Raw genomic sequence first — 24,533 nt, forward strand, 5'->3', positions numbered from 1 at the left:
GTATCTTCATAGAGTTAAATTCAATTTGAATATTAGTCGAAATATTTTCATGTGAGATCTTGTTTAATTCATCGTATTTTGTATGTAATTTATTGATTGAAATTTGTGCAAAAAATGGGATGTAAGAATCCTACTTTAAAAAAGAATCATCTCGCTATCAACTCCTTAAACTCTTTGTTCTCTCTCCTACTCCAAAGAAAAACTTCTGCTGGAAACCTAGGTGCTCGCCGGAGATCCGGGCGCCGCAGCCGTTTCTCCGGCGAGGTTTCCTCCTTTTTCGCTTCTTGTAAATCGGCGAGTCTCCGCCCTTTTGCTTCTTGTAAACCGGCGAGTCTCCGCCCTCCTCTGCTTTCCTTTCTTCTAGTTGGTGAAGATCGCCGGTGAGACTCAAGATTCCCCCTCCTCCTCTTCTCTTTCTTCTCTTCTCCCATCTTCTTTCCCCTTCTCGATCTGCTCTGAGACGACCTCAGATTCTGAGGCGTCACCCTCTTATTTTCTCTTAACCCCTTTTAATTCCAGTCTTGAAGGTGTTGTTGTGACCTTTTCCACGGCTAAGACGATTTAGAGAAGCCCCTTGTTACCCACCTTTGAGAGGGAGGTTCATAGTCAAAGGATTTCGCCGGCGAAACAAGAGGTCTAAGGACTAAGCCTAACACCGCCGTCATAAAGGTCATTGGTAATTTTGACCGTGACGGAAACGGTAAAGTTAGGGTTAGGGTTTCATGGGTCCTTGCGCTGGAGGGCTAGGCCTAACGCCGTCGTCAGGAGTGGTTCGTGACGGAAACGGTGAAGTTAGGGTTAGGGTTTTGAGGTTCTTTGCTATTATGGTTTCGGATTTTGGTTCCGAAAGGGGCTCTCTGGTTTGGTCGCCTTACCTAAGTATGTATTTTCTTCTTGTTATTCAGAGTTTGCTTTATTTTTCAAAGTTATGTATGGTTTATTTTAGCCTTTCTGGGTTGTTGTTCTGTTTTTCTGGTTGTTTTGGCTATAATTTATTGGATGGTTATGTGCGGAGGGAGTTTGGATCCTTTGTCAAGGGATTTGGTTTTGTTGTTGTGTTGGGAGAGTTAACATGTGTAGCTGTTGTGTGGAGGACGAACAAGAAGTTGACCATGGCTAGGGTGAAGTGTGTGTTATGGTGGAATGATTATGGTTGTCATTCTGCTCCCTTCATTGTAGTGATAATTGAGATCATTACTCTTGAATTTTTCTATCCGAAGCAGGCGCCCAAACTTTGTTTTGGGGTTTCTCGAGCCTCGACGTTGTCAAAGCTTTCTTGTCAACAAAAACAGCTTATGTATGAAAGGTCACATGTCCATGTGATCGGTTTGAAGGCCTTAAGTGGTGATAAGTTGATCCCACTAGGTAAAGTTGAACTAGCCATGATCGAACAGTTTCATTACTCTCTGCTCTCTTTATGTTTTGAAGTAGGTACCCGCTCTTTGGCCTATAAAGAAGTCTTGATTCGCAACTTGTCCGGCCAACTCCAGTTATGTATTTTGATTTTTAGTGTCGAAAGTTGTAAAGGCTTAAATGTTAAAAGTCATGTAGTAGTAAGCTTTAGTTTTTATTTCGTATGTTGTAAACTCTGATTTTATTAATATAATTTGCTATTGTCAGAAAAAAAAAAAAAAAAAAAAAAATTGAATCCTACTTAATTTATCTTAGCCTTCTTTCATACTTGACTTCCATCTGTTGGAGGTAGTGCCTCAAATTATAAATCCTAATTTCTAGTGATTCCTCTCTTAGTATTGGTGATTAACATCAGATAAATGTAGTTAGACAAGTGGAACTAGTGAGTTTTGCTAATTTTAAGTCTGTGTGGTAGTATATTAGTGGAGAAATATCTATCATGCTATTAGTGGGGAATTATCTATCTTGTTATTAGTAGGGAGTATATATATCAACTTAATGAAACAGGGGAGATACCCACGTTTACACAATTTATTTTTTTGGGTTTTTCTATATAATAACCCTCTAAATTTCACTTTTTCATATTGTACCCCTCCATTTAGAACTTTTCATACTGTAACCTTAAAATACATTTAGTTTTCATACAGTAACCTTGTCGTTATCCCGCCATTAACAAATTCCGTTAGTGGGGTCCACTCTCCACTTATTAATATTTTTTTTATCGATTTGCGTATTGGAAAATGTTCAGTTAAAAGTTTTGGGAATAATAACCCTCTAAATTTCACCTTTCTACGTTGTGCCCCTTCATTTAGAATTTTCCACAAAGTTAACCCAAAGTACATTTAGTTTCTATACAGTAACCTTGTTGTTATCCCACCGTTAACAAATTTCGTTAGTGGGGCCCACTCTCCACTTATTAATATTTTTTTATTGATTTGCGTGTTGGAAATGGTTCCGTTAAAGGTTTTAGAGGGCTATTTTGGCCCTTAAGGGCCCAAATTGAGCTCATATTTAGGGGAAAAAAATGTAAACGCCTTTTTTTTGCGTATTAAGAAATGTCTTGATTTGCGTGTTTACTTTTTTAATACGTAAAACGAGGTATTTACGTTATTTTTTTGCCACATCTAAACTCAATTTGGAATCTTAAGGACCAAAATAGTCCCCAAAACCTTTAACGGGACAATTTTCAACACGCAAATCAATAAAAAAAAATATTAATAAGTGGAGAGTGGGCCTCACTAATGGAATTTGTTAACGACGGGATAACGGCAAGGTTATTGTATAGAAACAAAATGAATTTTGGGGTTACAGTGTAGAAAGCTCTAAATGAAGGGGCACAACGTTGAAAAGTGAAATGTAGAGTATTACTATATAGAAAAACCCTTATTTTTTTTTAACACTTGCTAGTAATAAAAACTCTACATAGATACTGAGGTTCTCATTTTTGCAAATATGATGGTGAATGCGTATGCACAATGTACTATGTATCCGTTGAATATCAAGTCTAAAACCAAAGAACATGAAGACTAATTTCCATGAACATAACTTGGTAGTATGTAAGTCGTGAAGACTAACTTTAATGAACATATAACCCAAGGATATGAAGAAATGTCTACGACGCATTAGATAGATTATCCGATGAGTTAATGCGTAGATACGACTAATTTTTTATTCTTGATTTCAAAAAATAATATATTATAATATTAAAAGCCACAATAATACCAACGGACAAAATCAATTGATAAATATGAAAAAATAGGGGTTGTTTGGAGCCTTCATCCTTGGGTGGAGCCTTGCATGAGTGATGAAATTAATAAGCAAAGGCAATGAAAGTTGAGAAGTTGAAGGACATCATTATTCATTAAAGATAAAGTTAGCAACTTGGAGTTGGATTCCACTTCAATGACACACAACTACACAAGTACTTCGTACAATGTATTGTCCATTTGTCCCAACTCCAAAATTAATACACATGAAAATGGAAAGCATTTAGTACTCCGTATTCTCTTTATAATGTTGATTTTATTTGTTAGAATGTGCATTGAAATAGTTTGTCCCTACCAACAATTTAACTCATTGTTACAGACTTATAAAGTCATCCATGTGTGCGATATTAGTTGATTTTTCATTTATCTATCTTACATCTGTTGTTGGAAATTACTCCGTAAAAGTTTTCTCAAGAGATCAGGAAAATTTTAAGTAAACTATTTTTCCCTTCTAGAGTCTTATTATGCACTAATATCTAGGTGGTGATTAATTGCCCAAAAGTAGTTTAGACAATTACTTACTACGTATAGCGATATATAGTACCTAAGACATGATATCAAATCTTGTCAACTAGTGACTTTATATCCGCAGATGCACCAAAAAACGCTTTAGGGTGGTCCGACCAAGATTAAGCTAACAATAGGGGGCTCAGAAGGGAGTGTAGATTCTAGTGTATGGAAGAGAATCTAAGCATTACAAAGTACTGCTCCGTTAGTAATTTTATAGTAATCTATTCTATTATACACTTCCATAGACACAGGAATCTGATGAAGGAAGCAAACAAGCTAAGCATGAAACATTGCTTTCCAATTTCATTGACAAAGAACAATAAGACAAAAGCTTACTGTTGCAAAGGTTACAAGCACAAAAAGATAGAATGAGACAAACAAATTTGACATTATGTACTTACAGTTATGTATCATAAAAACACACTCAAAATACTCAAAAGAGTAACATTTACTTGCAGCACTGCTAGTCTAACATCCTACTCTTAGGGACTATGTGTTCACGGGCAAAGATAGCATTGATGATTCACCCACCAAAAGCCATAACTTGATCCACAAAATCTACCTTCAAGGAAGGCCACAATCTTATTGATATGTGGAACGTTTTTACGGACTTAACTCGGGTAATCTGTCTAATGCGTCGTAGACATGTCTCATAGTTGGCCTCTTCTCGGGGATGGTATTAACACAAGCCATAGCGATTTTTAGAACAGCAATTATCTCGTCTTCCTTGTCTGCTTCTTGAGCCAAAGACGGATCTAAAACGTCAATTAGTGGTTGCTTCTCGTCGATGCATTGTTGAATCCATTGAACAAGGTCCAATTCTGAGGTGCCCACTTCAACTAACGCGGATCTTCCAGTGATCATTTCTAGTAAGATCACCCCATATGAGTAGACATCCCACTTTTGTGATGGTTTCACAGCTTTAAAGGATTCGGGAGCTTGGTAGTAAGTAAGTGCATTCGTAGCTGAGATGCTTCCAGCTTCTGATGGTGCACTGCCTGCTTGCTTTTGTTGGGGTTTCTCAGAGGTCATCCTACTAGATTGAAGGGTAGGGGATCCCCCGGCAATATTAGCAAGGCGCCCAAGTCCAAAATCTGCGAGTTTGGGCTCCATACTGTGTCCAAGAAGTATGTTGCTCGGGTTTAAATCACCGTGAACGTATTTTTTGGGGCTGAATTCATGCAAGTACACTAAACCTCTAGCAACACCTTTGATAATTTGTAATCGAATTGACCACGATAATGGTGTAAATGAATCCATCCCTGGCTTCCCTATTGACATATCAACCAATAAAAGCCAATGAAACATATTACAAACCAACATTACAAAGCCAAAATTAATCAACAGGCAAACAGAGTTTCTGAAATTCATACCATGTATTGCAGTGGCTAGGCTTTCATTAGGAACATAGTCATATATGAGCAGCTTCTCATCAACAGACCAATAATATGCCCTTAATGTGACAACATTCGGGTGCCTAAGCTTCCCAATTGCTTCAACTTCGGTTTGGAATTCCTTAAACCTCTGTGAACCGCCTTCGCCTAGTCTTCTCACAGCCAATGTGAGTCCATCTTCAAGCACTACTTTGTACACAATACCAATCCCACTCTTTCCTAACACGAAAGCTGACGCCTTAAGAAGCTCATCTAAATCAAATGCCACTTGAGAATCCAAGGGCACCAAATCATACTGCTCAATGTTCTCTGATAAGGTTTCGGATTCCTCTTTTGTGAAGCAAAAACACTCCCTACTTTCTTTTCCTCCCTTCTCATCCTTACTCTTACAAGGACAAACCCTTGTATAACAATAAGACAACAACCACCCAATTAGACAAATCCCAACAACATCACTCACCACAATGGCTACAATAGCACTTTTACTAAGCCCTTTCCCCTTACTCTTCCCTTCCCTACTCCCTTGGGGTGAATAATCACTAGGCAAGTAAGGGTATGAAGCCGGCGAGACGGCCGAAGAATCCGAAGAACAAGGATTCTTCAATGGAGGTCCACAAAGGCCAGGATTCCCTATAAAAGCAGTAGGTCCTCTATTCATAAGAGCACCAGTTTGAGGAATTGGTCCACTCAAATTGTTATAAGTAAGATCAATATAAACCTTCTCAGGCAACTCACCTAGACTAGCAGGAATCAATCCACTAAACAAATTATGAGAAAAATCAGCAGTACCTTGTAAACTAGACAAGTTCCCCAAATCATTTGGGATAGACCCATTAAACTTATTATAAGACAAATCAAGTTTCTCAAGACCAACCAAAACCCTCCCAAACCCATTTGGGAGACTCCCACTGAAATTATTATGACTCAAAACAAGATTTTTTAGCCTCTTACATTGAAGAATTGAAGAGGGTAAAGACCCATTTAAGAAATTTTGAGACAAATCCAAATTTTGAAGATAATTAAGCTTCCCAATCTCACTTGGTAATGACCCGTATAAGAAATTACCAAAAAGTACTAAACTTTGAAGCCCTTTTACTTGAAAAAGATTAAGGGGTAATGGTCCATAAAACCTATTACTCCTTAAATTAACATGCCTTAATTCTGAAAGAGACCCAATTGAACTAGGAAGATACCCTAGTAATTTTTTCTTGGGTATACTAACAGAAACAACTTTGAGATTTTTACAAGTTATACCATTCCAAGAACATGGGTTTTCATCAGATTGATTCCAATTACTCATAGACCCATCTGGGTCTTGAGTTATGGATCGTTTGAATGATAAAAGTGCAACACCTTCATCATTCAAACAGTTTATTACTGAAGATTTTGAGCTCAAGAGAAGAAGAATTGCACATAAAATGAAGTAACGCATTACTAAAATTAGTCAGTTTGAATGTAAAGATCATAAATTAAGGGTTACCTGAGACGATTATGGGTAGAGTTGGAGGATTCTGAGAAGGGTTTTGGTAGTGGGAAAAGGGGTTGTTAGTGTTGAGAAAATGGAATAAAAATAAAAGGACATGGAAGAAAAAAGCTGAGTGAAAGAGCGAAAGATGGTATAGAAAGATGAGGGTAAAGTTAAATAATTATAGGTCCCTCACTTATATTATGCTCCAACATCATGTACGGAGGGAGTATACATTATACAATTATTGAATTATGCAATGACACAGTTAACTCGTTAAACAAATAAGGCAGCGTAGGGTACACGGAGTGTGTAATATGTACTGTGTACAGTACAATGACTTAACCCAAAATAACTCGATTCGAATGATTTCACTTTGATTTGAAATGTACATGAAATTAGATGGTTCGGCTTTTATTCTATTGATTCGTTCCATAAATTAAAGACTAAAATTGGTTTGTTGCTTATTACTGTTTTGAAGGTTCTAGCGAAAATATATGATTAAGTGATTCGCAATTAACATGAATATGAGTACTCCCTTCAATCCTAAAAAGACTATGATTATTCTTATGTATAAGTAAAATTCGTGGTCCAATTCTAACCTGTTTAACCGAGACATTCTCTTTGGATACATCTTTCGGAAACTAGATTTTTTTATAATATGGAGCATTAGAGAATAAAAATAATATAAAGTCTCGAGGGAAGTGAGACATGAAGAGGTTCGTGAGATAATAAGTTAGGTATTCCAAGGCGAGTAGACGTCTCGGAGATTGTAGTCATTAGTGAGCTCTTTCCCAAATTAAGGTCAAGAAGAACCGCAATTCCCAAATTGCAGCCAAAGTTTTAAGAATTCCCAAAGTACCGTCCACGTCACCGGTTCAGGGGGAAGAAATTTTAAATCCGGTCTACAGCAAAACCGCTACCTGAAGTAGCGGTTTTTACTAATAAACCGCTACTTCAGGTAGCGGTTTCTTTTTAATAAACCGCTACTTCAAGTAGCGGTTTTTGTTTAATAAACCGCTACTTCAAGTAGCGGTTTTCTAGCAAGTATAATTTCCCGATTTCACTTTCCTCTTTCATTTTCGTCTTCTCACCAAAATCCCATCCACGCCTTCCACCAAAATCACACCTCCTTCAACGGAAGCCGGCGCAGCCAAGGAATCCACCGACGCCGCCGGAGCATTCCTCAGCAACGAAGGCCGCCGCTGTTGACGCCGAGGGTTCGACTTTAGTGGTCGGCTTCGCTAATTTCAGAAGAAACGTGCTGATCTTCTTGTTTGTGGTAAGTGCCCTAATTATTTTTTGTATTCAGTTATTGGGTTTGTTGTTGTTATTGAGTTTGTTGTTGTTATTGAGTTTCAGAATTGTATGTATGTGTTGTTGTTGTTGGTTTTGGTTGTGTTGTTGTTGTTAGTGTTCTTGTTTATTGTTGTTGTTATTGAGTTTCGGTTTTGGTTGTGTTGTTGTTGTTAGTGTTCTTGTTTATTGTTGTTGTTATTGAGTTTCAGAATTGTATGTATGTTTGTGGTTGGTTTTGGTTGTTGTTGTTGATTTACTTACCTTACATATAACCCTTGTAGAATTATTAATGGTTTCGATCACATTACTCAGTTTAGGTTGCTATAATTGCTGATTTTGAAAGTGAAAATAGAGCTTCTATACACAAAGTACATGAGCTCAAAGTACATGTAGTCATGACTTATGCCCATGTTGAGCTTCAAGAGGTATTAAGACCTTCATAGCTCAGTTTAGGTTGCTATAATTGTGTAGTTTGCTTGCTTGATGTTAGGACATTGCCACACTGTTAATGAATTTTTGCAATCTAATATCTTTGATTAATAATGGTCTTTTCTAGAATGAAACATGGAGGTTCCGAACTACCCTCTATATTGCTATTGGGGTGGAGAAATTGTCCACAAAGATAGCGATATAACGTATAGGGGTGGGAATCAAAAATTTGTGTTTGTACATTCTGCGATGACATATTCACAAGTTCTGAACAAGCTATATGAAGAATTGAGTGTTGATCCTAGAGGTGTGGAGTTGAAGGTGGTTATGCGTTATCCTATGGCTGGGGCATATGTTGCAATTCCGTTAAATGACGACAACGCTGTTAGAGCTATGTGGATTGCTGTGACTCAGAGTTCTTCTGTTGCAATGCAATTGTTCATTGAACAAGTTCCAAAGGAGCCAGTTGTGCAAACTAACACTGGTTCCTTTCCGGGGATGGATTTTTTTGGTAGTGTGGATCAACCGTTTTCCACTGGTGTTCAAAGTGTGGACATAGGGTCATTCACAAGAATGCTTGTTGATCCACATTATGTCAATGACCATCTCTCACAGTTTAGGTCTCCGGCCTCATCGCCTAATGTTGGAACCTCGACAAGCACACAACCACAAGGCATTCTTGATTCTCTTGACCCAAACAATGTTGATGTATTTGGCGATGCAGAGATGAATGACACTGATGAAGATGATGATGAAGAGGTAATTGAAGCTCGTGATAAGGCAATTAAAGGAAGCGCCCCCACTTCAGACTTCAATGAAGTGGCGCAAGTTGATCCTCGTTTGAATAACTCATGGATGTCTTGGTTAGGAAATGAGACATATAACAATGGGGGAGAATTTGAGGTTGGTCAGCAGTTTGACTCATTGCAACAACTGAAAGATGCTGTGAAATCTTACTCCATAGCTAGAAATCAAACAATTCGAGTTGTGGAGGCAGAGCCAGAGAAATATGTTGTTGAGTGCAAGAGGAAAGAACAATGTAGTTGTTCGTGGAGGCTTAGAGGAGTGAAAGATCCAACACTCTCTACGTTTAAAATTGTGAGGTACAACGGCCCTCACGCAAGTAACTGTGTTGGTGACATCGACTCGGGAGATCATAAGCTACTGACTTCCGAGTTCGTTTGCAATGCTCTTCTAGATGTCATTCGCGTTGATCCTTCATTGAAAATCAAGACAATGGTGCAACTTGTGAAAGAGAAATTTGATGGATTCCAAATAACCTACAAGAGAGCATGGCTAGTGAAACAAAAGGCAATAAAACTCATTTATGGGGGTTGGGAGGGTTCATATGAACAGTTGCCTAAGTACATGCAAGCTCTCAAGGAATCAAATCCTGGAACTGTTGTTGAGTGGAGGTTGTTAGAGTGTACGGTTCCTGGAACACATGTTTTTCAACGAGTCTTTTGGGCATTCAAGCCATGTATTGATGGATTCCGTCACTGCAGACCCCTTATCACCATTGATGGCACTCATTTATATGGCAAATACAAAGGCACTCTACTCATTGCTATGGGAACGGATGCCAATTTTCAACTATTCCCCCTTGCTTTTGCGGTTGTCGAAGGAGAGAACAATGATAGTTGGTCTTGGTTCATGGCTTGTATTCGTGCTCGAGTTACAGATAGGAAAGGGCTATGTGTGATATCTGACAGACATGCTGGTATTTTAGCAGCAATGGAAGAAGTTGGAAGTGGTTGGGAGGAGCCCAATGCCTACCACAAGTACTGTACACGACACTTGGCTTCTAATGTGAACTCAAAATTTAAAAGTGTCGTCATAAAGAACCTCTTTGGCAAAGCAGCTACTGCAAGGCAGAAGAAGAAGTTTGATTACTACATCAACAAAATTGGTGACTTGAATGTAGAGGCCCGTAGGTACTTGATGGAAATTCCGTACAGTAAGTGGTCCATTCATCATGATGGTGGTTTCAGGTTTGGTGTGAAGACTACAAACATGTCGGAAGTTTTCAACGGAGTCTTAAAGGGGGCTCGATGTCTCCCGATAACCGCTTTAGTGCAAATGACCTTTTTCCGGGTTAACTCCTATTTTGCAACTAGAAGAAGTTGGAGTAAAAGAAGACTTAAAGAGGGCCATGAGTTATCGGAAAAGGCTAAGAAGACAATAGAAGCCAACATGGAGAAAGCCGCGCACCATGAGGTTGTTGCTTTTGACTATGATGCCATCGGGTTGTATCAGGTTAGGACCGGTCGTGGAAGAAGAAAAGCTGGTAAAGGTGGTAACTCCCACACTGTGAATCTGTTGAGCAAGACATGTACTTGTGAGAAATTGAGAATATACAAGCTCCCATGCTCTCATGTACTAGCAGTTTGTCGTCATAGAAGCCTATCACATGCAGACTTTGTGGATTCTTTTTTCATGACCGCCGAATATAGGCGTTCATACGCGAAGTGTTTCGCACCAGTTCCTGATCCTTGCCACTGGTTAGCTTACAATGGTCCTACTACTATTGCCAACCCAGATTTGAAAAGAGGCCCAGGCCGACGGTCCACTAGAATTCGAAATGAAATGGATGAGCGTCCCAATTGTGTGAAGAAGGCATGCAGTGTTTGTCGGCGACCTGGGCATAACAAGAAGACATGTCCTACTCTTATTGGTGGATGTGGATCATCTGGGTAACATGATTAATTATATATTCTTGTTTAATATTTATGTTTTTTCTCGAACGCTTAACATTAATTCAATTTTTTGTTATCGTGTAGGTCCCATGGAGCCGGTGATTCGTCCAGGCCCAGTTGATCCATCTGTTCTACGCTTGCAGACTTCCCATAGGAGCCACGATGTTTGGAGTGGCGTAGCTGATAGAGTTCTCTCAGTTAGGGAGCATATGGTCAGCGTGGGACGTGAGTGGAGGGTAGATGGCGGAGTACTAGAGTACGTTAGGCTTGCTGGGTTTTACGGTGTACATAGGATTTTGGGAGGAGGGTTTTTGCTTGATCGATCTCTTCTTACAGCGTTGGTTGAGAGGTGGAGGCAGGAGACACATACTTTCCACCTAGTGGTAGGTGAGGCCACCATTACTTTACAGGATGTCTCCGTCCTGTTAGGTCTGAGAGTGCACGGCCCTCCTGTCATTGGACCTCCATTTGAGGGATGGCATGACCTAGTTGAGGAGTTGCTGGGAGTTCGACCTGGCCATGATGATAACGGTAAGCCGTTTCTGGAGGGACCCTTTGGCGTGCAGGTACAATGTTTGCTTCAAGTTCATGTTCTTACAATTCTATCTTTCAAGAATTATTATTAACATGTCTTTACAGGTGGTTACGTGTCCATCTATCGTGTGCGCATACTGCTTCTGGACTACCATACTACAGAGATGCGTTTGACCATCAGCGCGAGGACCAGGTACAATCGGTGTTTCTTTTTTTTTGTGCATTGTATTTCTTCCATTATGTTAGTCATATACATGTTGACATACTTGTTTTGGGAATTAGATGATTTGGCAGCCATATACTGAGGCGGTGATGGATCGACTTCCGGAGATTTGTCGCTCATACATGCACATTTGGCGTTCACGGGCACCTCTGATATGCTTTGACGTCGTTGAGTTCCACCTCCCAGACCGAGTCCTTCGTCAGTTCGGGTTAGACCAGCCGATCCCACAGGATGTAGACACGGACGTTGCTCTACACAGGAAGGATCGAAGGGGACAGCGTAATTGGGAGATTCGGCATTCGGACCATGTACACGAGTGGAGTCGACGAGAGGCATTAGTCGTCCAGGGATACCCGTTCACTGGGACTTCTTCCCCGGCCATGACAGAGTACATGGCTTGGTACCGTCGCATCACGAGACTGGTCATTACTCCACCTTCGCAGGAGCGCCCCCCGAGTCATTACCAGCCAGCTACCTCTGACCTCCTGCTTGTATGAACTTCACTTCATTTCAATCTAGTTCTTACGTTTTTTATTTCATTTTACTAACATTAAAACTACACTTAAATGTAGGCACATGCATTTGCTGATTTGCACGTCCAGCTATCGGGAGCTACTGAGACCATCTCCCACTTGCCACCAGAGACGGCTATACCATTTGCCATACAGACGATGCAGGGTTTTACATCATTTTGTGGCCAAACCTTGTCTAGGGTGGGGCAGTCACACCTTATTCAGCAGCCTCGACCGTCCACGTCTTCATCTTCTACTGTGCACACTATGCCGATCAGACCACCACCTCATCGTGGAGGCCATTCAGCACGTGCCTTCCGTCCACCGACTCCTTCTCAGCATACTATCATGACATCTCCTCCACTAGTGCATCGCCAGTATCAGAGAAACCGACGGCGTAGCAACACTACGTCTGGGGTTGGAGTTGGCCTGGATGACATTCCAGAGGAGACAGCTGCATCATCTTCATCGTCACCTCATGGGAAGAAGCAACGCCCGAGCTAAGTGTATATTTTGGAACTAAACTAATTTTTTTGTAAATGCTTAGAATTGGATTTTGTTATATTTAATCAATTGAAAAATATTCGACTTTGCAATTTCGACTTCCTTAGATCTTCATAAACTTGTTATTTATGGTGGTTGTGTTGAAAATATGCTATATATCTCATGTTTTACAGGTACACAACTTGCAGGCTTTTTTTTTGAGTGATTATGCAAGTTTGAAAAAAAAAACCAGTCCAGGGTAAACCGCTACTTGAAGTAGCGGTTTTTCAAAGTAAATCGCTACTTGAAGTAGCGGTTTTCCAAAATAAACCGCTACATTAAATAGCGGTTTTTTGTAAACAAACCGCTACTTCAAGTAGCGGTTTTAAACTAAGAAACCGCTACTTGAAGTGGCGGTTTATTGCAAAGAAACCGCTACTTCAAGTAGCGGTTTACCCTGGACCGGAAAAAAAAAACCGGTTTTTTAACCAGTGCTTACGTGGACGGTAGAATGGGAATTCTTAAAACTTTGGCTGCAATTTGGGAATTGCGGTTCTTCTTGACCTTAATTTGGGAAAGAGCTCGTCATTAGTCAAGAAGAGGGGGAAGACACATGTTCAGAATTCCAAAAAAAAAAAAGAGAAAAATAATTTAAAGAAGGTAATGCTACTGTTTTGTCAATGTTCCCTGCTTCTTTCATCGGTTCCGTAGCCTTTGCATTTTGCTATTCACTTGCTGTTTTCTACCAACTTTTTCATGCATTTTTCTTACACTTGGCTTATCAAATCGATAAATTACATATTTTTTTATTCACTTCATAATTTATTAACTTCGGCTCCAATAATAAATGAGGTGATAGCATAAGATTACTAATATTCTGCTTTAAGGAAATAATGTGTAGATCTAGAATAAATACGCAAAATTTAAAAACTAATACTCCCTCTAATCCTTTTTTTTAATGGCTTAAATTATTTCATGTTCTTCTCATTTTCTGAATAAAAAAATTTTAAACAATTATCCTTATTTAGGATTTTTTTGTATGGTAAAAAATTTCATTTACTAGAGTACTAATTGAATTTTTTCAAGCATGATTTTAAATTATAATTCTCATTCTTTTTTTTTTCAAACACCGTATTAATTAGAACAAATTTTCTTATGTGTCTGGCTTCACGGTATGATCGGGATTACTTAGTTAGGAGTTACTCGGTCAAGGGTTACTCAGTCGGGGTTTACTCGGCCGGTCAGAGGTTACTCAGTCAAGGGTTGTGTGGCTGGGGTTATTCGGCTATGTGTTACTCGGTGAGAGGTTACTCGGTTGTTACAGGTTACCCGGTCATTGTTGGTGTGTCAACTTGTCGCACAGTGTGGTTGGCCACACTAAAACAATCGCCGTAATTAGCTTCTTTTTTTTTTTAAGTAAAACTATTTGAAGATTTGACTCTTTATTACTTTAATTATATTCTCATGTATCAAATTTGTTTTACTTATTTATTCCTCTATTATTAAATAGAAAGAACAAAAATGATTGGAGTGAAAGATAAAAGATGTAGTGAATTATTATTCCTAGTTTCTAATTTCCATACATCATTTTCTTACGCGGGAAAAATTGTTGTTATTTGGCCAAAAATTTTGGGGTAAGTATGCTAGAAAGCTTTGGCTAACTAAAGGGGTGATCGTAGTTCTCGCTTCTTTCATGAAACTATGAAATTTCGTTCAAGTAAGAAACAAATTTTTCGCCTCCAAAATGACGATAATTAATGGGTGGATTCACCTACCGACATTGCAAATTTATTTTATACGGAATTTACTAAACGGTTTAAATCTGAGTACCCACATGCTAGGAATCTCTCTTTGACATACATTGATCCAGTTATCACTTCCTTTGATAATATTGAACTAACTCCGTCATTTTTAAATGGAAAAATTTATGGGAATAATCTCATATTTGAGTCATTCGTTTTTAATAATCCCACCTTTGAATTACTTTTTAATAATCTGACCTTTACCCCCCATTCTTTTTTAATGGTCCCAACCGATCATGTAACCTGTTATAACAGGTTACATGACACGTAGCGGCCTGTGATTGTCAAAAAATTAAACCTAAAATTTTAAAAAAAGTTAGATTTTTTAAAAGAAAAAATTAAAAAAATAAAAGTAAAATAACTACCTAGCCCCTTACCCAGCACCAGATCCGGCCAGCTGCCTAAACCCGTTCTCTCCCGCGGCTCCAGCCACCCAGCACCGGATCCGGCCACCCAGCCCCCGACCACATCACCAGTACCGGCGTCGGTGCGCGACGATCCCCTCCCTAATCAGAGGAGATCGATTTCAACTAAGGTGGAGATATGGGTGAAGGTGGCTAAGGTCGCAGTTTAGGTAGGGTGATGGGGTGGTGGTTTTGGTTCAGGTAGGGTGATGGGGTGGTGGTTTCGATTCAGGTAGGGTGATGGGGTGGTGGCTTCGGTTCAGTTGGTGAAGGCAATAGTAGTTTGGTAGGTGGTCTCGGGTTGGGGTATGAGGTGGTGGACTGGTGGTGAACTAGAAACCCAACCCAATCCTAACCCTACACGCCTTCTCCGTCCCGATCTCGACCCCCTCCCCTTCCCCCGTTCCGATTCCGGCAACTGGTGGTGGACTGGTCGTGATGGGCTGGAATCGTTGGTGGTTTAGGGGAGGGGTTGGCTGGGTTTTCGGGGGAGGGTCTGGGGTGTTGGTGGTTTAGGGGAGGGGGTTAAGCAGCGTCGGCGTTGGGTGGTCGGAATCAGGGCGGGGAAGGAGGGGAGGCTGGTGGGGTGGTTTAGGGGTTCGCGTCTGGTGGGATGGTGGTTCTAGGGTTTGGGTTTAGGTGGTGGTGGGGATGGTGGTGGGCTGGTGGCTGAATTGGATTTGGGTTTTTTAATTTTTTTTTTTTTTGTTTTTTTTTACCAATTATGTAATGACATGTGTATTTTAAACCAAAAAAAAACCTACCTCTTCAACTGGTTACTGGTCACCCGGGACCATTAAAAAAGAATAGGGGGTAAAAGTCGGATTATTAAAAAATAATCCAAAGGTGAAATTATTAAAAACGAGAGGCCCAAAGGTGGGATTATTCCCATGAATTTTTCCTTTTCAGATTCTGAAATCAAGTCTGCTTTTTTTGATATGTCCCCATATAAGGCCGCAGGTTTCGATGGGTTTGGCCCAAAAATTTTCCAACATTATTGGTCAATTATTGGCCCGGATATTTGTAAAGATGTGAAAGGTTTTTTCTTTAATGGTATTTTGTTAAAAGAGCTAAATCACACAATTATCACTTTAATTCCAAAAATTGCGAATCCATTCAAAGCAAGTCAATATAGACCCATTAGTTTGTGTACCACTATCTACAAAGCTATTTCTAGAATGCTCATAAATCGTTTGAAACCTTTCCTAAAGAAAATAATCGGCCCGTATCAAAATGCTTTTGCTCCTAATCATGCTATTCGGGATAATATCCTTTTAGTCCATGAAATTCTACATCTTTTTAACAAATCCAAAAGTATGAAAGGTTGGCTAGCTCTTAAACTTGATATGGAAAAGGCTTATGATCGTATGGAATGAGACTTCTTATGGACTACTTTTACTGCTTTTGGATTTTGTCCCACTTGGGTAAAATGGATTAAAGCTTGTGTCACTACGGTTTCTTACTTTCCTGCTGTTAACTATACGACTACTAATCTCATTAAGCCTTCTCGCGGCTTTCGCTAGGGCGATCCACTTTCTCATTCTCTTTTTCTTATTTGTATGGAAGTTTTATCTAAGAAGTTGTTATTACTTAGCAAACAACGAAATTTAGGAATAGGGATAAAATTTGCCCCAACGGCTCCTCTTATTCCATGTCTTCTTTTTGCGAATGATAGTTTACTAATTTGTAGAGCAACTGCTACCTCCTGTAATTCCTTACATACTACTTTATCAAAATTTGCTTCTCTTTCGGGCCAAATAATAAATTTCCATAAGTCCTCTATTATTTTCTCTAAGTATGTCACTAATCAGTCTAAAGCATCCTTGGCTAGCTATTTTAATATGACCCCAAGATCTTTCTTGGGTCGTTATCTTGGGGTCATTTTAAATTCTACTTCCTATACCAAAGTTAATTTTCAGCATCTAATCTCTAAAGTTGATCAGAAAATTAATATGTGGTTTTCTAATTTAGTTTTCAAAGTAGGAAAGGTTGTTCTTATCCAAAGCCACTTAGAGGCTATCCCGTCTTACGCTATGCCTACAGCTAGGTTACCAGTTTCTGTCACCTCTTCACTGGATAAAATTAATAGGGATTTCTTTTGGAAGCAAACCCCGACTAAATCAGGATTACCAATGGTTGCCTAGAATACTATTTGCCAGCCTAAAAGTCAGGGTGGTCTTGGGTTACGAAAATCTGATGCTGTAAACTCTGCATTTTTAGCTAATTTAGGGTGGAAGGTTATGTCCGACCCTTCTAATTTATGGGTCTAATATCTGTTACTGCTAATGTAATACTCTGTATTTTTTATAATATTTTTATGTATATAAATGATTTATTTTATTTATTTTTGTAGATTAAAATGATTCATTTCGTTTTAAAAGAAATTAATAATTTAAATATTATGTAAGTGTGCGTAGAATAATATGGGTCACTAATTGAGGCAATAAAAGTGTTTTGAATTGGGTCATCTTTATTTAAATAGTTAGATCAATTTGTTGGGAAATTGAGGACACTTAAGAGCCCAATAAGTTGGCCCCAAAGGATAAAGTCAAGGGGGAGTAGGATTTAGTAATGACAGTTTTGTAATTATGAGTTTTTGTTTTAAAAGGGGATTATAAATACGTCAAAACCTCAAGATTATTCACTCAAAAATCATAATTGTCAGATTTCACAAAAAAATCCCAAAAGTTTTCTCTTTATTTTCTCTATCCTTTTACTCCTTATTTTTTCTCTCTTTTTCCCTCTCCTTTCCCACGCCTCTCTCTCTCCTCTTCACCCTCACGCACGCCGACCACTGGCGCCACCACCACCACCGGCGAGCGGCGGAAACATCGACAGCAGTCGTGCGCCCCTCCTTCTCTCTATCTCCTTTGGTTTTTGCGATTTGGTATTATTATATAAAAAAAAACTCTTTTCTCTTCCTAATTTAATTCTACTGTTTTCATTAATTTGAAGCATGATTTTGATTATGTTTTGGTATTAATTTTAGGTATTTGATGTTGTTAAATTATTTATATAATTTTCAGATTTTTATTCAATCAAAAACCCCAATTTACAAACCCTAAAATTTGGGAATTTAATGTTTATGGTTAGAGTTTGATCCTAGGTTGTTGTTGTTGTTTAATTAATGGTTTAAACATATTACAAACCCTACTTTTTAATTATTGAGTTAGAGTTTGATTACCCATAAAAAGGAAAAAGGTTTCAATGATTTAAATATGATTTTCTAGTCTATTAGTGATGTTTATATTAAATAAGTATGCTGGAATTTTATTTAAGTCATACAGATTAAGTATTTTTGAAAGGATTTGAAGTACCCACTTAGGGAAAAGGTTTTATGGCTTTTATGTCATTAAATTGGGTTAATTAGTAAGGTTTAAAGAGTATTATAGTTGCTAGAAATTGTGAGAATAGTAGATTAATTATAGTTATGTATTCTTATTTGTAGGAAGCTTCAAACTAGGTGATTTTTAGCGAGTGTTGCCGAGTTTAGGCATTATTCAAGGAACGTATGTGCACAAGAATATTTGTGTATGCGTAGTATCATGCTAGGATTTTTAAAGTATGATTTAAGTGATGAATTTATAGTATGTTTGGTTGATTATATGCTTGGAATTGATTTAGGTTGAGCATAAATTGTTATGCAAGCATGTGAATATATTATTTGAGGCATGATACAAGTTGAGTATGTATGAATCATGGAAGTATGTTTTATTTTCAAGTATCAAGAAAGCATGTATTTAATAAGCAAGACTTATATATAAATTAAAGAGCTAAAGTTAGAATTATTGAGCATGATTCATGAATTTATTTCTCACCATTTATTACTAGTGTTGAGTCAAGAAGTTAGTTTATTTATTTACTCACTCATGTAAGTTGAGTTTGAGTTAACGAAGTTTAGTAGTGCATTTTATGCACCAAGGTAGTAATCATGCAATTTCGTGCACAAAACAAGGCAAGGAACCTTAATTAAAATAAAAAGTATGTGCTCACTAATTAATTCAAGAATGAATTGGAAGTATGTATTAATTGTTATTATGTTTGTTCTTGATTGATTGGTTTGAGTTATCACGATTTAAATTGGTAAATCACGTAAAGTGTAAGAGGATACGCACCAAACCCTTGGAGCGTATATACCTTGAGTATGAACATATGGGGGGAGTTATGGGGTTTTATATTTAACCATAGCTTTTACAGGGGTACATGACGCTTTACTTTCTTTTATTATTAATGCACTGGAATTCCGTCACAAGGTGACATAGTAGGTGCCAATTAAGGTAGCTCCCTAATTGGAAACTCAATATTTAAATGGGCTATTTTCAAGGAAGGAAACGCATTCGATGCGTAATCCAAAATTAGTATTAATAATTAATATTTCTAGTTATGAGTCAAAGGTAAGTTGACTTGAGATTGTATGACGAGCATGTTTTAATTATTTTATTTTGATGCTAGGATATTCATGTTAGTGTGGTGCATATGTACTCACCTTTTGCTGATTCGTACTTTTGTGTTTGTGTTTGGCTTTCCTTTGGATTGACCCCCAACTATGACCCATTTTTATGGTTAGTAGAGGGTTGAAATAAAGAGGGAGTAATAGATACTTGAAGCATGAAGAGCATGATGGGATAGAGTGCAGAGAATTGCTTGTTATTTTTGAATTATTGGTTATTGTTTATGGACTAACAATATCATGTTTGTTTTTAATTGGTTTTTAAGAAGGGCCATGTTTGATTTGCTTCCAACTTGTGATTGTTTTATTCTACATTAGTTTTGAGGTTGTGAACTCAAGTTTTATTTTTTAAAAGTTGGTTTTTGTTTTTAGATTTATATTGTGTGACTTTGAAAATTGCCTTAGCCGTTATCACGGTGGTGGTAATATTTTGGTTATTTCCTAAAAAGGGTTTTATTTTGAGTAAAATGAGTATTTTTAAAAGAAGAAAATTTCCAGGGTATTACAGCTAAATACCTTCAATTCGTCATTCCCATTTTCTTACGTATCTCCCTCGTTTGACGGACTCTTGGATTTGGAAAAAAATCCTTCAGATTCGTCCCCTCTTATTTAGAGGTCTTTGCTGGAAGGTTGGTAATGGCTCTTCTATCCTCTTTTGGTTGATATTTAGTGTGCTACTACCAATCTTATTGTTGTGTTAAATTTGGATCCTAAACTAATCCCGAATATTGATAATATTGTGGATATGTTTATTCGAGATGATAATTCTTGGGATGTTCTTCTTCTTTCTGTCCTTTCTAATGATTTAGTTCAAACCATTCGAGGGATCCCTCTTCTTTCTTCCCTTATTCCTGATGAACCTTGCTGGGGTCTCTCAAAGATGGTCAATTTTCTGTTAAATTTGCTACATGGTTGGTTCACGACCTCCCTACTTCTTCCCCTAAATGGGAGTTTCACTGGTTATGGAGATTGAATATTCCGCCTAAGATTTTTTTTTTTTTGTGGCAACTCTTCCGTAATAGCCTTCCTACTAGCTTAGACACACTCTTGCCTCCAGAAATATTGGAATTCCTTCCCTTTGTGTTTTTTGTAATGCTCGCCCCGAGTCTCAACAAACATTTATTCCTTCACATTGCTCTTTCGCTTATGCACTATGGTCTTCTCCCTCGGTATGTCACTGGATTGGGGCTCTTTGTCCCTCTTCCCAACACCTAGATTTTTTTTTGTACAATCAAACTTCACTCTTCTCATCTTCTCCCTAAGGTTGCTATCCTTTTTTGGAGTACTTGGAAATGTCGTAATGCAGTTATCTTTAAGAGCTCATCGCCCAACATAACTACTGTCTATATTCGTGCTTTCTCTCTTTTTAAGGAATGGCAAGCTCGTTCTTTTTTAGACTCCTATTTACCAACCCGATAATTTGCCCCACTGCCAGCCTCTACATCCGACTTCCACTACCGTCTCTTGGTCCCCCTACCGGTCGGATACTGTAAACTTAATTTTGATGGCTATGCTACATCACTTAATCCAGCTTCAGCTGGAGTAGTGCTTAGGGATCACTTAGGGATCATATTGCTAGTCGTTCATACAACTTGGGTTCTTGTCCAGCTTTTCTTGCTGAAGCTATTGCCCTTGTAATGGTCTTCTTTTGGCACAAGACCATAACATCTCTCATATTTTCATTGAAGGGAATAATCTAACTATCATTAATATTTTGCAGAGCCATTTTAGTTGTCCTTGGAAGCTTCACCTCCTAATGTCAGATATCAAGACAATTTTGGAATCTTTTCGGGCTTTCAAGTCTCAACATGAGAAGGAAATCGGGCCGCATACTATGTTGCTTCTCTTGGTTACTCTACTCCGACTCATCAAGATATCAACCCTTTTATGGACAACAAGTTTTCTTATTTTTTACTCCTTGATAAATTAGATCACGATCTTGTGAGAAGACGGTCCTAATTTTCCCATATACTTTACTTTAAAAAAAAAAAAAAAACGTCATTTTCTTACCCAAAACGGGATTTTAGTTTTACAAATTTGACGCTGGATTGGTGGGCTCACATTGTCAAGTAAATTGATCAACGGCTGTAATGTAGTGTTTTAGAGAAGTGGGGTCCACAATTAACATTATTGCTCCCACGTGTGAAAAAGTTGATCCGACGCTCCGTCAAACTGATGAACTGGCAACTACGACTGAGTACCAAACGACTAAACCGGTAACCATAATAAATACGACCACCGTCGGCTTTTATTCTAAACCATGAGACTACCCGCTCGAGCCACTATAGAAGTAATCAATTCATCATGATGAGCCCGACCCAGCCTGATTTTTACTACTCTAAACCACGAGAGTACGAGACTACCCATAAATACTCGCGCCGTCGGTTTATATTCTAAACCACGAGTACAAGACTACCCCCAACGGTCCCAAGGGCCACTAGTACCCGACTCAACGATAATTAACATTATAAGTTTATAGCCCATCAGTTGGGAAATGAAAACCAACCCAACCTGATTATGTTCAACCCCAAATCAAACTTATATGAATTTTGATTATTCGATAATGAAATGATCTATTTTAACCTGGAACTCATTTAATTAGTTGAAACACGTGACTCGTTTAATGACTTAATCCAAACCATTTACAACCGAAATTGTTTCATCCCAAGGATAATATGAATAAATTGATTTGTTTTAACCTATAGCTTGTTATACTGAAAATGTTACAACTTGAAATAAGAAAATAAAAATTAAACAATAAGATTATGGCTAAATTTTGATACAATTTTAATCCTAGTCATGCATATACTTTTTGTATTGATTGTACTTCCAACAAGAGATACCACTTCTTTTTACCATAATTAAAGTGGCTACATGCGTTATAACTAGTCATTTTCAAGAGCTCCTTTAATTATTAGTCATACAATAAGGGAATCGATGTCCGCACACTATTCTTAAAAGTATTTTTTTTTTTTTAAAAACAACAATTAACGTTAATAACGGCAAATAGGTAAATACACATTTTAATTGGTATAATTATCCAAACAATAGTCATAAGATTTAAAATCATTAAATCACACAAGGAAAAACTTAAAGACAATTAACATCATATTAATAGGGGCATAGAGGTAAACAAACATTTTGAAAGATATAATTGTTTTCACACTATTCATAAGTGTTTTCTCGTACTTTAGGTATGGATTCTATAAATATAGGTGTTATGGTCAAAATTAAGGCACGTCTTAACGCCCAACATGTCGCACGACACCAAAGGAAGACGGACGATCCTGTAACTCATTTAGCGAAAGATGGGGAAGTGATAATGGTCCACGATATCATTATAAATGTTGCCAAGTAAAGAATATCATGATAACAATTTAAATTCCGTCCAGATAAGTCCACAATGAAGAAATAAGTCCAAGACTTAGTCAAATAACGGTTTTCCTACATTTTAGGGAAGTTGTTGCCAGCTTTCAACGGCCCTTTAGCTAGGGTTTAATATTCATAATCAACATTATAAATAGCATAGCCCTTGTACTCAGTAGATACACAGTTCATACGCACTCTACTCTCAACTCTAAGCTCTCATACTTATTGTATTCATAATTATTCATAGTGAAACGGTGGTCTTGCACCACTACTAGAAATAGGCCGTTTTCCGACGGAATTGTACCAACGGACCTAAAATTCCGTTGGAAATTTTGAAATTTTCGACGAATTTGGATCCGTCAGAATATTCCGTCGGAAAATGCCGTTTCCAACGGAAATTTCCTCAAAAGTATTCTGACGGTAATTAATTCCTTCGAAAATAATAGCTTCCGACGGAATATTCCCTCGGAAAATATCTTTCGTCGGAAGCTATACGGAATTGATTTCCGTCGGAACATGTTCAGCATAGATTTTCGAAATTTCCTCTTCGTTTTCTCTTTCCTCCTCTCTTTTCCCGGAGCCCCTTCTCTTCTTTTTCTCTTTCCTCCTCCTTTACCCGTATTCTTTCCTCCTCCTTTTCTTTTTCTCTTTCCTCCTCTTCCCGTATTCTTTCCTTCTCTTTCCTCCACCTCTTCTCTTCCTCTTCCTTCCTTCATTTTTGTTCACACTCTACGCATGAAACACCAAAGAACTAAATAAGGTTTTTCATGTCAAATTCGACCATGAAAACCCTAGATCTAGAGTTTTCATGGTCGAATTTGACCTTTAAAACCCAAATTCAAGGCAATTTAGGGGTTTTGATGGAATTCAAGGTAAGTGGTCGAATTACTTTGTTTTCTTTTTTTGACATTTTTGTTTCGAAATTTCTGGGTTTTTTTTCTGGGTTTTTTTTTCGAATTACTTCGTTTTTTGTTTCGATTTATTTTTGTTTTTTTTTTGAAATTTTTGTTTTGAAATATCTTGTTTTTGCGAGATCTATTTCTGGATTTTTTTTTGTATCGAATTATTTCTGGGTTTTTTTGTTTCGAATTATTACTGGGTTAGGGTGGTCGTGGTGGGTTAGGGGTTACGGTGGTTGGGTTAAGGGTGTGGGGTGGGGTTACTGTGGTACGGTTCTGGTGGGTGGGGGTGGCTGTGGGTGGGTTGAGGTGGTGAGCAGGGGTGGATTTGGGTGGGATAAGGGGTCTGGTCTGGGTTGGGGCTGGTGGTGCTGTGGGTTAGAAAAGGGGGTTTTGGTGGGTTGGGATGCGGGTTAGCGTGGGTTTAGGGTAAGGGTGGTGGTGATTGGTGTTATGAGGTGGTGACATGCCATGCCGGTGGTGGCAGGGCGTGTTTTTTTGTTATTTTTTTTATTGACTTTTCCGACGGAAATATGCCTCTTCCGACGGAAATTTCTGTCGGAAACCTCTCCAACTCCGACGGAAATTTTCGTCGGAAAATTGCGACGGAATTTCGTTAAAAGTCAAAACTAGCTCCGACAGAATGAATTTCGTCGAAAATTCCGTTGGAAAAGTGGCTTCTGACGGAATTTCCCTCGGAAAACGTCAAATTTCCTACAAAGGGTATTGTGACAGACTAATTCCGACGGAATTCTGTCAGAAGGCCGTTTTCTGACAGATTTTCCGATGTTTCTGACGGAAAAATTTCGTCAGAATCCAGCTGTTTTCTTGTAGTGCACCCACCCGCAGTTTTTCCCACGTTTGGGTTTTCTGCGTCACCAAAAT

At 38.3% G+C, this 24,533-nt stretch overlaps 3 protein-coding genes across 3 annotated transcripts; 2 read left to right on the plus strand and 1 right to left on the minus strand.

The window, feature by feature from the left end:
- Nucleotides 1-3,966: 3,966 nt before the first annotated feature.
- Nucleotides 3,967-6,739, minus strand: LOC110694231 (receptor protein kinase-like protein ZAR1). The gene is made up of 2 exons (XM_021871408.1): nucleotides 5,063-6,739; nucleotides 3,967-4,960 (listed from the first exon to the last, which is right to left on the minus strand). The coding sequence occupies exons 1-2, from the start codon at nucleotides 6,513-6,515 to the stop codon at nucleotides 4,293-4,295; spliced, it is 2,121 nt and encodes a 706-aa protein (XP_021727100.1). The 5' UTR covers nucleotides 6,516-6,739; the 3' UTR covers nucleotides 3,967-4,292.
- Nucleotides 6,740-7,583: 844 nt separating this feature from the next.
- On the plus strand, nucleotides 7,584-10,973 carry LOC110694288. The gene is made up of 2 exons (XM_021871466.1): nucleotides 7,584-7,830; nucleotides 8,404-10,973. Exon 2 carries the CDS (start codon nucleotides 8,412-8,414, stop codon nucleotides 10,971-10,973), a length of 2,562 nt encoding a protein of 853 aa, XP_021727158.1. The 5' UTR covers nucleotides 7,584-7,830; nucleotides 8,404-8,411.
- An 88-nt stretch (nucleotides 10,974-11,061) lies between these two features.
- On the plus strand, nucleotides 11,062-12,837 carry LOC110694289 (serine/threonine-protein phosphatase 7 long form homolog). Its single transcript, XM_021871467.1, has 5 exons — nucleotides 11,062-11,355; nucleotides 11,462-11,538; nucleotides 11,612-11,699; nucleotides 11,789-12,220; nucleotides 12,302-12,837. Exons 1-5 carry the CDS (start codon nucleotides 11,062-11,064, stop codon nucleotides 12,743-12,745), a joined length of 1,335 nt encoding a protein of 444 aa, XP_021727159.1. The 3' UTR covers nucleotides 12,746-12,837.
- The last annotated feature ends 11,696 nt before the right edge of the window (nucleotides 12,838-24,533 follow it).

Source organism: Chenopodium quinoa, unplaced genomic scaffold (genome assembly GCF_001683475.1).
Source record: "Chenopodium quinoa cultivar QQ74 unplaced genomic scaffold, ASM168347v1, whole genome shotgun sequence".
Classification (NCBI taxonomy): domain Eukaryota; kingdom Viridiplantae; phylum Streptophyta; class Magnoliopsida; order Caryophyllales; family Amaranthaceae; genus Chenopodium; species Chenopodium quinoa.